The sequence below is a fragment of the Bufo bufo genome, chromosome 4, assembly GCF_905171765.1.
Source record: "Bufo bufo chromosome 4, aBufBuf1.1, whole genome shotgun sequence".
Classification (NCBI taxonomy): domain Eukaryota; kingdom Metazoa; phylum Chordata; class Amphibia; order Anura; family Bufonidae; genus Bufo; species Bufo bufo.
This window is the reverse complement of record NC_053392.1, coordinates 36,903,725-36,921,042: the sequence shown is the minus strand read 5'-3', so window position 1 is coordinate 36,921,042 and position 17,318 is coordinate 36,903,725. Positions and strand designations below refer to the sequence as shown.

The 17,318-nt window shown below is 34.2% G+C and overlaps 1 protein-coding gene across 3 annotated transcripts in view; it reads right to left on the bottom strand.

Annotated features, from left to right (window-relative positions):
* Positions 1–551: 551 nt before the first annotated feature.
* Positions 552–17,318, bottom strand: part of SCARA3 (scavenger receptor class A member 3) — a 31,871-nt gene continuing 15,104 nt past the window's right edge. For all 3 annotated transcript variants that reach the window (XM_040427098.1, XM_040427096.1, XM_040427097.1), the window contains exon 6: positions 552–2,818. In XM_040427098.1, the coding sequence (XP_040283032.1) occupies positions 2,364–2,818 (455 nt within the window). In that variant the 3' untranslated portion in view covers positions 552–2,363. The remainder of the gene's footprint in view (positions 2,819–17,318) is intronic.

The following is a 17,318-nucleotide window of genomic DNA, read 5'->3' as shown; positions in this document are numbered from 1 at the left end:
TGATTCGTTACCATGAAGCGCGAGGAAATTTGGCTTTGTTTAGAATGTAATTTTTCCTAAAATTTGGACCGAATTCCACTTTCTATGCTTCTCTTTGCTCAACATTATTCTATGGTATCATAATTGTCCTTTCCCTCATACCATACTTGTCTTGTGCAATGCTTGACTTTCTACTATTACCATACTTGTGTGGTACCATACTTTTTATACTCTTTTTATACTCTTTTCTCTGGTACTATACTTCTCTTCTCTAACACCACATAGTCTTTTCTCTGGTACCATACATAGTGATTTTTATACAATATTTGACTTTTTACTAGAACCATATTTGTCTTTTCTTTGGTATAACACCTCCGTTACCTGCACTACAATATGTTTCTTTTGGTATTCTGGATTGTTCATTGGTGTTATGTTTGTTTTTCCTGTGCTTCTAATTTTGGATTACTTTTGGTCCCATGATGTTTCTGTGGTAGTAAAATAAAGTTCTACCATAGTTTATTTTCTTTTTGTTCTAATACTTAGATTAGATTACATTGTTCTATCATTGATGATTTTGTCATTGGCCGTCTATCTGACTTTCCTAAATTCCATAAAGAAAAGAAAAAAAAACAACAAACGTCCATATATATTTGTAATGGACCACCGTAGAGGATCTTTTGTTTAATAGACAATGAAGACCTTATTTCAAAAGCACTTATCCAGCAAGTGCAGACATATTAAACATGAGTTTCTAAGAGAGGTTGCAGAAACCGTCTAACATGTGATAACATTTTAGGCAAATTCTATTGGAATGCAATTCTGAACATCTTAACAGAACACTCTGGTTAAAACTGATACATTATGTTATGTCTAGTGCATGGTCTGATGAGGGCGGAGCATGACACAGGGAATCTCTCATTGCTGCTGTGTCATGCACCACCCCCTCAGGCCTTCTCTAGGCTAACACAGTGTATATTAGTTTTGCTTGGAGTGTTTCTTCAATTTGTCAATACTAACACACACAAAAAATGCAAAGAGTGCATTGACCTCATATTTTTATCCATACATTTGGAAATTAACCATACAGGCGACTTGTTGTGGTTCAGGACTTTCAATAGAGGTTCGAACTGTTCGACATACATATAGAACACTCAATATGTCCTATCAATCCTCCAAAGAAAAAGGAACAAGCTAGAAGATAGGTAGCTCCAGCCTTATGAGTACATGCAAGTATTTCACCGCGTGTCCATCTGGTCTTCTGCTTTACTGTCCAATAGAATGCAATAGGCTCTATTTGCTAAAGTAGGGCAACTCATTTTCCTGGATGCACAGACAATGGGAAGGTCACAGATCAATTTGCCAACCAGGCATTTCGATTTTCATTTATCTCAGAGTTACATGGTCTATTTCTTCTCGAATTACATCTAAAGCCAAATTTGAAATTCTGCTGGTTTCCTTACACCAAAGAACAACACATTGTGGGAAATCAGATAGTTCATAAAGTTAAGGAGAAACTCTAAAAACACATGAAATCATCCCTACCACCCTCTTACCTCACCCACTTATTAACAGTGTGCAGAACACTAGGGAGACACACTTGTAGGTCCAATGCACAGGAGAGGTGGCGGGCTGTGCCTGTGCAGTAGCATGCAGCATGTCACAGGCAATAGCCAAACCCAGCCCACTGCCTGGAGCAGTAGAGATTATTTGTTACCAATAATTGCCTTACATCATGTAGAGGAAGTGGTCAGCAGTATACAGATTCAGCGACAACAAGACACACAGGGATAAAAAGACGTGAAGTTGCCACCTAGGGCGTGGGGGGGTTCCTTAATTGTTGCCATTTCATGGTTTAGCCATACTCAGCTCGATATGTTATAGTTCAGAAACGTACAATATACTGCATTAACGTGAGACTTCAGGATTATATTGGAGAATTCACATGGAAAAATATGGAGTCTTCCTTTAAACTGTTAGGTCACGTGTCCGTCAACAAAGTGTAGTCTGTTTCCAAGGGCAACCAGCAAAAATTTGAAAGCAGCTCTGAGAGCAGCAGTAAGGATAGAACAAAAGCATAGTATTCGCTATGAATTCTCAGTATGCTAAAACTGGAGATCTTGACAGGTGGGCATCTGAACAGGTCAAGAACCTACACAGATATGATACTAATAATGAATGAGAATAATGAATGCAGCAATGCATCCTACAAAAACATGTCTATATTTTATATGATTCGGTAGAATTATGTGGAAAAATTAGATTATGTTCCAGCCACGACTTCATGACCAAGGTTAGAGTCCAAAGTCTGGTATCTACAGCACTGAGTCAACTCTCTACCCCACTCATGGGTTATTCTGTGTTCATAAAGTCTTTTGGAAATACATTCATTTTGATACGGCAGCTTTTCCTTTTGGCCCAGGAGGTCCGGGCAAACCAGAAGGACCTGGAATACCAGCTTCCCCTTTCAAGCCCATTGGTCCGTCTATCCCTTGTAACCCAGGGTGTCCCATAAATCCTGGCAGTCCAGTCAAGCCTTGAGGTCCTATTGCACCAGGAGGGCCAATAGGTCCAGGAGGACTTGGATCACCTTTAATTCCTTTCTGACCTTTTGGACCTGGTGGACCCATACTGCCCTTCTCACCTTTAATTCCTGAACTTCCTTTAATTCCAATAGAACCCTTCTCTCCTATTGGTCCAGTTTCACCGATAGGTCCCCTTGGCCCTTGAGGACCTGGAGGGCCTAATTCACCTGTGTCACCTTTTTCTCCCTTCAAGCCTATGGGTCCTTTTCCTCCCATATCACCTTTAATCCCTCTTGGACCTGGAAGTCCTGGTGCACCTAAAAAAAATAATAATTCACAGTTATTGATCAGTTATTCTAAGGCTACTTTCACAGTAACGTTTTTTGCGGATCCGTCATGGATCTGCAAAAACGCTTTCTTTACAATAATGCAACCATATGCATCCGTCATGAATGGATACGGTTGTATTGTATCTTCTATAGAAATGACGGATATGTCTTGAACACCATTGAAAGTCAATGGGGGATTGATCCGTTTTTTATTGTGCCAGACTGTGTCAGAAAAAACTGATCCGTCCCCATTGACTTACATTGTGTGCCAGGACGTTTGGCTCCGCTTCGTTAGGCGGACAGCAAAACGCTGCAGGCAGCGTTTTGGTGTTCGCCTCCAGAGCAGAATGGTGACTGAACGGAGGCAAACTGATGCATTCTGAGCGGATCCTTTTCCATTCAGAATGTATTAGGGCAAAAATGATCCATTTTGGACCGCTTGTGGGAGCCCTGAACGGATCTCACAAACGCAAAGTCAAAACGCTAGTGTGAAAGTAGCCTCAACAGATACAGTTGCAAGAAAAAGTATGTGAACCCTTTGGAATTATATGGATTTCTGCACAAATTGGTCATAAAATGTGATCTGATCTTCATCTAAGTCACAACAATAGACAATCACAGTCTGCTTAAACTAATAACACACAAAGAATTAAATGTTACCATGTTTTTATGACCAATTTGTGCAGAAAGCCATATCATTCTAAAGGGTTCACATACTTTTTCTTGCAACTGTATATGTAGTTGTACATATTTTCTGACATCTTCATCATTGTATAGTACATTCAATGAAGCAGAGCTGGAAGAAAATGATCCAGGAGAGATATTGTCCAGGACAAGGAATATTTGAAAACTTGCCAATCATATTCCATTAGTTTAAAAAAATCCAGGGGAAATTGAATCCACTATAGTTTAAATGTTTAGATTACTGCCCAGATCTTCCTCATAGTGGGGCAGTATTATAGTAGTTATATTCTTGTACATAGGAGGCAGTATTATAGTAGTTATATTCTTGTACATAGGAGCAGTATTATAGTAGTTATATTCTTGTACATAGGAGCAGTATTATAGTAGTTATATTCTTGTACATAGGAGGCAGTATTATAGTAGTTATATTCTTGTACATAGGAGGCAGTATTATAGTAGTTCTATTCTTGTACATAGGAGCAGTATTATAGTAGTTATATTCTTGTACATAGGAGCAGTATTATAGTAGTTCTATTCTTGTACATAGGAGCAGTATTATAGTAGTTCTATTCTTGTACATAGGAGCAGTATTATAGTAGTTATATTCTTGTACATAGGAGCAGTATTATAGTAGTTATATTCTTGTACATAGGAGCAGTATTATAGTAGTTATATTCTTGTACATAGGAGCAGTATTATAGTAGTTATGTTCTTGTACATAGGAGCAGTATTATAGTAGTTATATTCTTGTATATAGGAGCAGTATTATAGTAGTTATATTCTTGTACATAGGAGCAGTATTATAGTAGTTATATTCTTGTACATAGGAGCAGTATTATAGTAGTTATATTCTTGTACATAGGAGGCAGTATTATAGTAGTTATATTCTTGTACATAGGAGCAGTATTATAGTAGTTATATTATTGTACAATGGAGCAGTATTATAGTAGTTATATTCTTGTACATAGGAGCAGTATTATAGTAGTTATATTCTTGTACATAGGAGCAGTATTATAGTAGTTATATTCTTGTACTTAGGAGCAGTATTATAGTAGTTATATTCTTGTACATAGGAGCAGTATTATAGTAGTTATAGTCTTGTACATAGGAGCAGTATTATAGTAGTTATATTCTTGTACATAGGAGCAGTATTATAGTAGTTATACTCTTGTACATAGGAGCAGTATTATAGTAGTTATATTCTTGTACATAGGAGGGAGTATTATAGTAGTTATATTCTTGTACATAGGAGCAGTATTATAGTAGTTATATTCTTGTACATATGAGCAGTATTATAGTAGTTATATTCTTGTACATAGGGGGCAGTATTATAGTAGTTATATTATTGTACAAAGGAGCAGTATTATAGTAGTTATATTCTTGTACATAGGAGGGAGTATTATAGTAGTTCTATTCTTGTACATAGGAGCAGTATTATAGTAGTTATATTCTTGTACATAGGAGCAGTATTATAGTAGTTATAGTCTTGTACATAGGAGGCAGTATTATAGTAGTTATACTCTTGTACATAGGAGCAGTATTATAGTAGTTATATTCTTGTACATAGGAGCAGTATTATAGTAGTTATATTATTGTACATAGGAGCAGTATTATAGTAGTTATGGTCTTGTACATAGGAGCAGTATTATAGTAGTCATATTTTTGTACAGAGGAGCAGTATTATAGTAGTTATATTCTTGTACATAGGAGGCAGTATTATAGTAGTTATATTCTTGTATATAGGAGCAGTATTATAGTAGTTATATTCTTGTACATAGGAGCAGTATTATAGTAGTTATATTCTTGTACATAGGAGGCAGTATTATAGTAGTTATATTCTTGTACATAGGAGCAGTATTATAGTAGTTATATTCTTGTACATAGGAGGCAGTATTATAGTAGTTATATTCTTGTACATAGGAGCAGTATTATAGTAGTTATAGTCTTGTACATAGGAGGCAGTATTATAGTAGTTATATTATTGTACATAGGAGCAGTATTATAGTAGTTATATTATTGTACATAGGAGCAGTATTATAGTAGTTATATTATTGTACATAGGAGCAGTATTATAGTAGTTATATTATTGTACATAGGAGCAGTATTATAGTAGTTATATTCTTGTACATAGGAGCAGTATTATAGTAGTTATATTTTTGTACAGAGGAGCAGTATTATAGTAGTTATATCCTTGTACATAGGAGCAGTATTATAGTAGTTATAGTCTTGTACAAAGGAGGCAGTATTATAGTAGTTATACTCTTGTACATAGGAGGCAGTATTATAGTAGTTATATTATTGTACAAAGGAGCAGTATTATAGTAGTTATATTCTTGTACATAGGAGCAGTATTATAGTAGTTATAGTCTTGTACATAGGAGGCAGTATTATAGTAGTTATATTCTTGTACATAGGAGCAGTATTATAGTAGTTATATTCTTGTACATAGGAGCAGTATTACAGTAGTTATAGTCTTGTACATAGGAGGCAGTATTATAGTAGTTATACTCTTGTACATAGGAGCAGTATTATAGTAGTTATATTCTTGTACATAGGAGCAGTATTATAGTAGTTATATTATTGTACATAGAAGCAGTATTATAGTAGTTATAGTCTTGTACATAGGAGCAGTATTATAGTAGTCATATTTTTGTACAGAGGAGCAGTATTATAGTAGTTATATTCTTGTACATAGGAGGCAGTATTATAGTAGTTATATTCTTGTACATAGGAGCAGTATTATAGTAGTTATATTCTTGTACATAGGAGCAGTATTATAGTAGTTATATTCTTGTACATAGGAGGCAGTATTATAGTAGTTATATTCTTGTACATAGGAGCAGTATTATAGTAGTTATATTCTTGTACATAGGAGGCAGTATTATAGTAGTTATATCCTTGTACATAGGAGCAGTATTACAGTAGTTATAGTCTTGTACACAGGAGGCAGTATTATAGTAGTTATATTATTGTACATAGGAGCAGTATTATAGTAGTTATAGTCTTGTACATAGGAGCAGTATTATAGTAGTTATATTTTTGTACAGAGGAGCAGTATTATAGTAGTTATATTCCTGTACATAAAAGCAGTATTATAGTAGTTATATTTTTGTACAGAGGAGCAGTATTATAGTAGTTATATTCTTGTACATAGGAACAGTATTATAGTAGTTATATTTTTGTACATATGAGACAGTATTATAGTTGTTATATTCTTGTACATAGGTGCAGTATTATAGTAGTTATATTCTTGTACATAGGAGCAGTATTATAGTAGTTATAGTCTTGTACATAGGAGGCAGTATTATAGTAGTTATACTATTGTACATAGGAGCAGTATTATAGTAGTTATATTCTTGTACATAGGAGAAGTATTATAGTAGTTATATTATTGTACATAGGAGCAGAATTATAGTAGTTATAGTCTTGTACATAGGAGCAGTATTATAGTAGTCATATTTTTGTACAGAGGAGCAGTATTATAGTAGTTATATTATTGTACATAGGAGGCAGTATTATAGTAGTTATATTCTTGTACATAGGAGCAGTATTATAGTAGTTATATTCTTGTACATAGGAGGCAGTATTATAGTAGTTATATCCATGTACATAGGAGGCAGTATTATAGTAGTTATATTATTGTACATAGGAGCAGTATTATAGTAGTTATAGTCTTGTACATAGGAGCAGTATTATAGTAGTCATATTTTTGTACAGAGGAGCAGTATTATAGTAGTTATATCCTTGTATATAGGAGCAGTATTATAGTAGTTATAGTCTTGTACATAGGAGCAGTATTATAGTAGTCATATTTTTGTACAGATGAGCAGTATTATAGTAGTTATATTCCTGTACATAAAAGCAGTATTATAGTAGTTATATTATTGTACATAGGAGCAGAATTATAGTAGTTATAGTCTTGTACATAGGAGCAGTATTATAGTAGTCATATTTTTGTACAGAGGAGCAGTATTATAGTAGTTATATTATTGTACATAGGAGGCAGTATTATAGTAGTTATATTCTTGTACATAGGAGCAGTATTATAGTAGTTATATTCTTGTACATAGGAGGCAGTATTATAGTAGTTATATCCTTGTACATAGGAGGCAGTATTATAGTAGTTATATTCTTGTACATAGGAGCAGTATTATAGTAGTTATAGTCTTGTTCATAGGAGCAGTATTATAGTAGTCATATTTTTGTACAGAGGAGCAGTATTATAGTAGTTATAGTCTTGTACATAGGAGGCAGTATTATAGTAGTTATACTCTTGTACATAGGAGGCAGTATTATAGTAGTTATATTCTTGTACATAGGAGCAGTATTATAGTAGTTATATTCTTGTACATAGGAGCAGTATTATAGTAGTTATATTCTTGTACATAGGAGGCAGTTTTATAGTAGTTATATTCTTGTACATAGGAGCAGTATTATAGTAGTTATATTCTTGTACATAGGAGGCAGTATTATAGTAGTTATGTCCTTGTACATAGGAGCAGTATTATAGTAGTTATAGTCTTGTACATAGGAGGCAGTATTATAGTAGTTATATTATTGTACATAGGAGCAGTATTATAGTAGTTATAGTCTTGTACATGGGAGCAGTATTATAGTAGTTATATTTTTGTACAGAGGAGCAGTATTATAGTAGTTATATCCTTGTACATAGGAGCAGTATTATAGTAGTTATAGTCTTGTACAAAGGAGGCAGTATTATAGTAGTTATACTCTTGTACATAGGAGGCAGTATTATAGTAGTTATATTATTGTACAAAGGAGCAGTATTATAGTAGTTATATTCTTGTACATAGGAGCAGTATTATAGTAGTTATAGTCTTGTACATAGGAGGCAGTATTATAGTAGTTATATTCTTGTACATAGGAGCAGTATTATAGTAGTTATATTCTTGTACATAGGAGCAGTATTATAGTAGTTATAGTCTTGTACATAGGAGGCAGTATTATAGTAGTTATACTCTTGTACATAGGAGCAGTATTATAGTAGTTATATTCTTGTACATAGGAGCAGTATTATAGTAGTTATATTATTGTACATAGTAGCAGTATTATAGTAGTCATATTTTTGTACAGAGGAGCAGTATTATAGTAGTTATATTCTTGTACATAGGAGGCAGTATTATAGTAGTTATATTCTTGTACATAGGAGCAGTATTATAGTAGTTATATTCTTGTACATAGGAGCAGTATTATAGTAGTTATATTCTTGTACATAGGAGGCAGTATTATAGTAGTTATATTCTTGTACATAGGAGCAGTATTATAGTAGTTATATTCTTGTACATAGGAGGCAGTATTATAGTAGTTATATCCTTGTACATAGGAGCAGTATTACAGTAGTTATAGTCTTGTACACAGGAGGCAGTATTATAGTAGTTATATTATTGTACATAGGAGCAGTATTATAGTAGTTATAGTCTTGTACATAGGAGCAGTATTATAGTAGTTATATTTTTGTACAGAGGAGCAGTATTATAGTAGTTATATCCTTGTACATAGGAGCAGTATTATAGTAGTTATAGTCTTGTACATAGGAGCAGTATTATAGCAGTCATATTTTTGTACAGAGGAGCAGTATTATAGTAGTTATATTCCTGTACATAAAAGCAGTATTATAGTAGTTATATTTTTGTACAGAGGAGCAGTATTATAGTAGTTATATTCTTGTACATAGGAACAGTATTATAGTAGTTATATTTTTGTACATATGAGACAGTATTATAGTTGTTATATTCTTGTACATAGGTGCAGTATTATAGTAGTTATATTCTTGTACATAGGAGCAGTATTATAGTAGTTATAGTCTTGTACATAGGAGGCAGTATTATAGTAGTTATACTCTTGTACATGGGAGCAGTATTATAGTAGTTATATTCTTGTACATAAGAGCAGTATTATAGTAGTTATATTATTGTACATAGGAGCAGAATTATAGTAGTTATAGTCTTGTACATAGGAGCAGTATTATAGTAGTCATATTTTTGAACAGAGGAGCAGTATTATAGTAGTTATATTATTGTACATAGGAGGCAGTATTATAGTAGTTATATTCTTGTACATAGGAGCAGTATTATAGTAGTTATATTCTTGTACATAGGAGGCAGTATTATAGTAGTTATATCCTTGTACATAGGAGGCAGTATTATAGTAGTTATATTATTGTACATAGGAGCAGTATTATAGTAGTTATAGTCTTGTACATAGGAGCAGTATTATAGTAGTCATATTTTTGTACAGAGGAGCAGTTTTATAGTAGTTATATCCTTGTATATATGAGCAGTATTATAGTAGTTATAGTCTTGTACATAGGAGCAGTATTATAGTAGTCATATTTTTGTACAGAGGAGCAGTATTATAGTAGTTATATTCCTGTACATAAAAGCAGTATTATAGTAGTTATATTATTGTACATAGGAGCAGAATTATAGTAGTTATAGTCTTGTACATAGGAGCAGTATTATAGTAGTCATATTTTTGTACAGAGGAGCAGTATTATAGTAGTTATATTATTGTACATAGGAGGCAGTATTATAGTAGTTATATTCTTGTACATAGGAGCAGTATTATAGTAGTTATATTCTTGTACATAGGAGGCAGTATTATAGTAGTTATATCCTTGTACATAGGAGGCAGTATTATATTAGTTATATTATTGTACATAGGAGCAGTATTATAGTAGTTATATCCTTGTACATAGGAGGCAGTATTATATTAGTTATATTATTGTACATAGGAGCAGTATTATAGTAGTTATATTCTTGTACATAGGAGGCAGTATTATAGTAGTTATAGTCTTGTACATAGGAGCAGTATTATAGTAGTCATATTTTTGTACAGAGGAGCAGTATTATAGTAGTTATAGTCTTGTACATAGGAGGCAGTATTACAGGGAGTGCAGAATTATTAGGCAAGTTGTATTTTTGAGGATTAATTTTATTATTGAACAACAACCATGTTCTCAATGAACCCAAAAAACTCATTAATATCAAAGCTGAATATTTTTGGAAGTAGTTTTTAGTTTGTTTTTAGTTTTAGCTATTTTAGGGGGATATCTGTGTGTGCAGGTGACTATTACTGTGCATAATTATTAGGCAACTTAACAAAAAACAAATATATACCCATTTCAATTATTTATTTTTACCAGTGAAACCAATATAACATCTCAACATTCACAAATATACATTTCTGACATTCAAAAACAAAACAAAAACAAATCAGTGACCAATATAGCCACCTTTCTTTGCAAGGACACTCAAAAGCCTGCCATCCATGGATTCTGTCAGTGTTTTGATCTGTTCACCATCAACATTGCGTGCAGCAGCAACCACAGCCTCCCAGACACTGTTCAGAGAGGTGTACTGTTTTCCCTCCTTGTAAATCTCACATTTGATGATGGACCACAGGTTCTCAATGGGGTTCAGATCAGGTGAACAAGGAGGCCATGTCATTAGATGTTCTTCTTTTATACCCTTTCTTGCCAGCCACGCTGTGGAGTACTTGGACGCGTGTGATGGAGCATTGTCCTGCATGAAAATCATGTTTTTCTTGAAGGATGCAGACTTCTTCCTGTACCACTGCTTGAAGAAGGTGTCTTCCAGAAACTGGCAGTAGGACTGGGAGTTGAGCTTGACTCCATCCTCAACCCGAAAAGGCCCCACAAGCTCATCTTTGATGATACCAGCCCAAACCAGTACTCCACCTCCACCTTGCTGGCGTCTGAGTCGGACTGGAGCTCTCTGCCCTTTACCAATCCAGCCACGGGCCCATCCATCTGGCCCATCAAGACTCACTCTCATTTCATCAGTCCATAAAACCTTAGAAAAATCAGTCTTGAGATATTTCTTGGCCCAGTCTTGACGTTTCAGCTTGTGTGTCTTGTTCAGTGGTGGTCGTCTTTCAGCCTTTCTTACCTTGGCCATGTCTCTGAGTATTGCACACCTTGTGCTTTTGGGCACTCCAGTGATGTTGCAGCTCTGAAATATGGCCAAACTGGTGGCAAGTGGCATCTTGGCAGCTGCACGCTTGACTTTTCTCAGTTCATGGGCAGTTATTTTGCGCCTTGGTTTTTCCACACGCTTCTTGCGACCCTGTTGACTATTTTGAATGAAACGCTTGATTGTTCGATGATTACGCTTCAGAAGCTTTGCAATTTTAAGAGTGCTGCATCCCTCTGCAAGATATCTCACTATTTTTGACTTTTCTGAGCCTGTCAAGTCCTTCTTTTGACCCATTTTGCCAAAGGAAAGGAAGTTGCTTAATAATTATGCACACCTAATATAGGGTGTTGATGTCATTAGACCACACCCCTTCTCATTACAGAGATGCACATCACCTAATATGCTTAATTGGTAGTAGGCTTTCGAGCCTATACAGCTTGGAGTAAGACAACATGCATAAAGAGGATGATGTGGTCAAAATACTCATTTGCCTAATAATTCTGCACGCAGTGTATAGTAGTTATACTCTTGTACATAGGAGCAGTATTATAGTAGTTATATTCTTGTACATAGGAGCAGTATTATAGTAGTTATATTATTGTACATAGGAGCAGTATTATAGTAGTTATAGTCTTGTACATAGGAGCAGTATTATAGTAGTCATATTTTTGTACAGAGGAGCAGTATTATAGTAGTTATATTCTTGTACATAGGAGGCAGTATTATAGTAGTTATATTCTTGTACATAGGTGCAGTATTATAGTAGTTATATTCTTGTACATAGGAGGCAGTATTATAGTAGTTATATCCTTGTACATAGGAGGCAGTATTATAGTAGTTATATTATTGTACATAGGAGCAGTATTATAGTAGTTATAGTCTTGTACATAGGAGCAGTATTATAGTAGTCATATTTTTGTACAGAGGAGCAGTATTATAGTAGTTATATCCTTGTATATAGGAGCAGTATTATAGTAGTTATAGTCTTGTACATAGGAGCAGTATTATAGTAGTCATATTTTTGTACAGAGGAGCAGTATTATAGTAGTTATATTCCTGTACATAAAAGCAGTATTATAGTAGTTATATTTTTGTACAGAGGAGCAGTATTATAGTAGTTATATTCTTGTACATAGGAACAGTATTATAGTAGTTATATTTTTGTACATATGAGACAGTATTATAGTTGTTATATTCTTGTAAATAGGAGCAGTTTTATAGTAGTAATATTCTTGTAAATAGGAGCAGTATTATAGTTGTTATATTCTTGTACATAGGAGCAGTATTATAGTTGTTATATTCTTGTACATAGGAGCAGTATTATAGAAGTTATATTCTTGCAAATAGGAGCAGTATTATAGTAGTTATATTCTTGTACATAGAAGCAGTATTATAGTAGTTATATTCTTGTACATACTGTAGGAGCAGTATTATAGTAGTTATATACTTGTGCATAGGAGATAGTAATATAGTAGTTATATTCTTGTACAAAAGAAGGCAGTATTATAGTAGTTATATTCTTGTAAAAAGGAGCAGTATTATAGTAGTTATACTCTTGTACATAGGAGGCAGTATTATAGTAGTTATATCCTTGTACATAGGAGCAGTATTATAGTAGTTATATCCTTGTACATAGGAGCAGTATTATAGCAGTTATATTCTTGTACATAGGAGGCAGTATTATAGTAGTTATATTCTTGTACATAGGAGCAGTATTATAGTAGTTATAGTCTTGTACATAGGAGGCAGTATTATAGTAGTTATATTATTGTACATAAGAGCAGTATTATAGTAGTTATAGTCTTGTACATAGGAGCAGTATTATAGTAGTCATATTTTTGTACAGAGGAGTAGTATTATAGTAGTTATATCCTTGTACATAGGAGCAGTATTATAGTAGTCATAGTCTTGTACATAGGAGCAGTATTATAGTAGTCATATTTTTGTACAGAGGAGCAGTATTATAGTAGTTATATTCCTGTACATAAAAGCAGTATTATAGTAGTTATAGTTTCGTACAGAGGAGCAGTATTATAGTAGTTATATTCTTGTACATAGGAGCAGTATTATAGTAGTCATATTTTTGTACAGAGGAGCAGTATTATAGTAGTTATAGTCTTGTACATAGGAGGCAGTATTATAGTAGTTATACTCTTGTACATAGGTGCAGTATTATAGTAGTTATATTCTTGTAAATAGGAGCAGTTTTATAGTAGTAATATTCTTGTAAATAGGAGCAGTATTATATTTGTTATATTCTTGTACATAGGAGCAGTATTATAGTTGTTATATTCTTGTACATAGGAGCAGTATTATAGAAGTTATATTCTTGCAAATAGATGCAGTATTATAGTAGTTATATTCTTGTACATAGAAGCAGTATTATAGTAGTTATATTCTTGTACATACTGTAGGAGCAGTATTATAGTAGTTATATACTTGTGCATAGGAGATAGTAATATAGTAGTTATATTCTTGTACATAGGAGGCAGTATTATAGTAGTTATATTCTTGTAAAAAGTAGCAGTATTATAGTAGTTATATTCTTGTAAATAGGAGCAGTATTATAGTAGTTATATTCTTGTACATAGGAGCAGTATTATAGTAGTTATATTCTTGTACATTTGAGCAGTATTATAGTAGTCATATTCTTGTACATAGGAGCAGTATTCTAGTAGTTATATTCTTGTACCTAGGAGCAGTATTATAGTAGTTATATTCTTGTACATAGGAGCAGTATTATAGTAGTTATGTTTTTTTTTTACATAGAAGCATTATTATAGTAGTTATATTCTTGTACATAGAAGCAGTATTATATTAGTTATATTCTTGAACATAGGAGCAGTATTAGAGTAGTTATATTCTTGTACACAGGAGCAGTATTATAGTACTTATATTCTTGTACATAGAAGCATTATTATAGTAGTTATATTCTTGTACATAGGAGCAGTATTATAGTAGTTATATTCTTGTACATAGGGAGCAGTATTATAGTAGTTATATTCTTGTACATAGGAGCAGTATTATATTAGTTATATTCTTGTACATAGGAGCAGTATTATAGTAGTTATATTCTTGTACATAAGAGCAGTATTATAGTAGTTATATTCTTGTACATAGGAGCAGTATTATAGTAGTTATATTCTTGTACGTAAGAGCAATATTATAGTAGATATATTCTTGTACATAGGAGGCAGTATTATAGTAGTTATATTCTTGTACATAGGAGCAGTATTATAGTAGTTATAAATCTTTCACATACGAGCAGTATTATAGTAGTTATATTCTTGTACATACGAAACAGTATTATAGTAGTTATATTCTTGTACATAGAAGCAGTATTATAGTAGTTATATTCTTGTACATAGGAGCAGTATTATAGTAGTTATATTCTTGTACATAGGAGCAGTATTATAGTAGTTATATTCTTGTACATAGGAGCAGTATTATATTAGGTATATTCTTGTACATAGGAGCAGTATTGTAGTAGTTATATTCTTGTACATAGGAGGCAGTATTATAGTTGTTATGTTCTTGTACATAGGAGCAGTATTATAGTAGTTATATTCTTGTACATAGAAGCAGTATAATAGTAGTTATATTCTTATACATCGGAGCAGTTATTATAGTAGTTATATTCTTGTACATAGGAGCAGTTATTATAGTAGTTATATTCTTATACATAGGAGCAGTATTATAGTAGTTGTACATTGATGTATTATATTTGTTATATAGCAGCAGAATTATTGCTGTATTGCTGGTACTGGAAATATATAACTGTGTAAGCCATATATATTTATAAAGTTTATTATATTCCACATGTCTGTAGAATTAGTAATGTCTTCCTTCAGTTCAGGAGTTGTTCCAGCACAATTTAGTGCCTGAAGAATATCACACCCTGAGTCAGGTTCTTATCCTCCCTTTTATCCCCTTTGATTTTTCAGGCTGCAAATGAGGAAAAATAGCATATACCGTATATGTGCCGTCACTCTGCCATCAGAACACATTTCATATTTTTGGGTGATGCTATTCGCAGTTGATGGATTTGGTTGTTTTCTTATATTTCACTGACATGTTTATTTTATTTGCTGGATGGAAATTCGCCTTCACTGTTTTCCCTGCTCGAGGTGAGGTCAGATTTGGAAGTCATTTATCCCACCAGCAGTGGATGTGAGCGGTGAACGCGTTAACGACTTGTGGAGTCCAGTTCTGAGTCACCAGGCGTGTTTTATGAGGGACCTGCTTAGCTTCTCACTGTTTCCCTTAAAAATCTCTGCTACTCTTTATGTTCTACTACTTTCTGCCACATAAACTGATGTCAGCGCTCGCTTCCTTTGTTTTGCAACTCGGGAGCTTTTGCAATTGAAATCGGGAAATCATTATAAATCTAACTTATTTATAGTGATTTAAATTCATAAAAATGCTAAAAACAAGCTGTGAGAGCTCTGTATGTCTCTTCTGTAGCTCAGATCTACTGAGTACTGTATACTGAATATACCATGGCACAGTGACTGACCAAGGTCTATCACATGAGATTACCAAGTCCAGAACCTGTATTTATCTGGATAACATTAGCATTCAGTGGGCATTGTTTGGTCAGATGTGATTCCTGCAGAATAGTCTCGAAGTTTTGAGGTCCCAGACACTCGAGAAGAACATACAAGTTTCCCTTAAAAGGGTCCCTACTGTATCACATTTTCACAAACTTCTAACATGTCATAGTGCTGTGTCAAAGATTTTGACTGGTGGGCGCGTGGGTGCTTAGACCCCTACCCATCGCTAAAACTATGGGGAAGAAGTGCTCAGCTGAGAGCTGCCCCCTTCATTCTGCTTCGCTCGCTCTGTACAGATTCATAAAAAGTCCACTTTCTGCCTCTCCGAGGAGAGCTAAACAGAGATGATGGGTTCATGGGGTCAGCACGCAGCTACGCTCTTTTCCTGCCTCATTTTAGCACCTGATGGGGGTATCAGCACCAAAATCCAAACCTCTGACATTTTAAAGAGCATTGATCACCAGGATGAAATCAGATCTTTTCTGGCAGGGTGGATCCTGCTGATTACAATGATACCTGTTTTGTGAAAATCGGTTGTGGCATTCCTGAGAAAAAAAGACATTTATTCTTTATTAGAAATGAGGGCTAGAGTGCACTGAGGGGTGGAGCCCAACCCCTGATGTAGGTCCGCTTTCCAGTGCTAGCCACACCCCCCAGTTCTCTGAAGCCATCATTTGCATAAACAATAAAAGTCCTTTTTTCTCAGGAATGCTGCAACCGATTTTTGCAAGACAGGTATCATTTTAATCAGCAGGAAAAACCCTACCAGGCCATATGCCTGGTTTAATAGAGTTCACCCTGATGACAGGTGGTCTTTAAATACTGAAGACCATGAGAGAATGCTGTCGAACACTGGAACAGTCTACTGCTTGATGATGCTGTTTATGGGGTGCTCTGTCTCTGACGTTCTGACACTGTCTCTGGTGGGGATACTTGTTTACTGACAGTGTGAAAATGCAAATACATGTTTGGCTTTCTAATATACTTTTGATCATTATTTTCAAGATCCCTGCTTGCTGTCAGTGACCTAAAACTTCAGTCGTTTTGCTCACACACAGCTGCTTTTTTAAGGTAGTCTGTTACCTGGAAATTCACTAGAATAGACACAATGCCTTTTAGGGCTAGCTCAGATGAATGTAATGATCTCACATTGTGATCAGTTGCTTGATTCTGGAGAAAAATGACTTTTCCTTATGCAAATAAGCAGTTAAGTGCACCTAGGGTGGGCTCAAGACACTCTGTACACCCTTGATCCTCCCGCCAGCCCCTCCTTTTTCTTGAATGAGGTGAGAT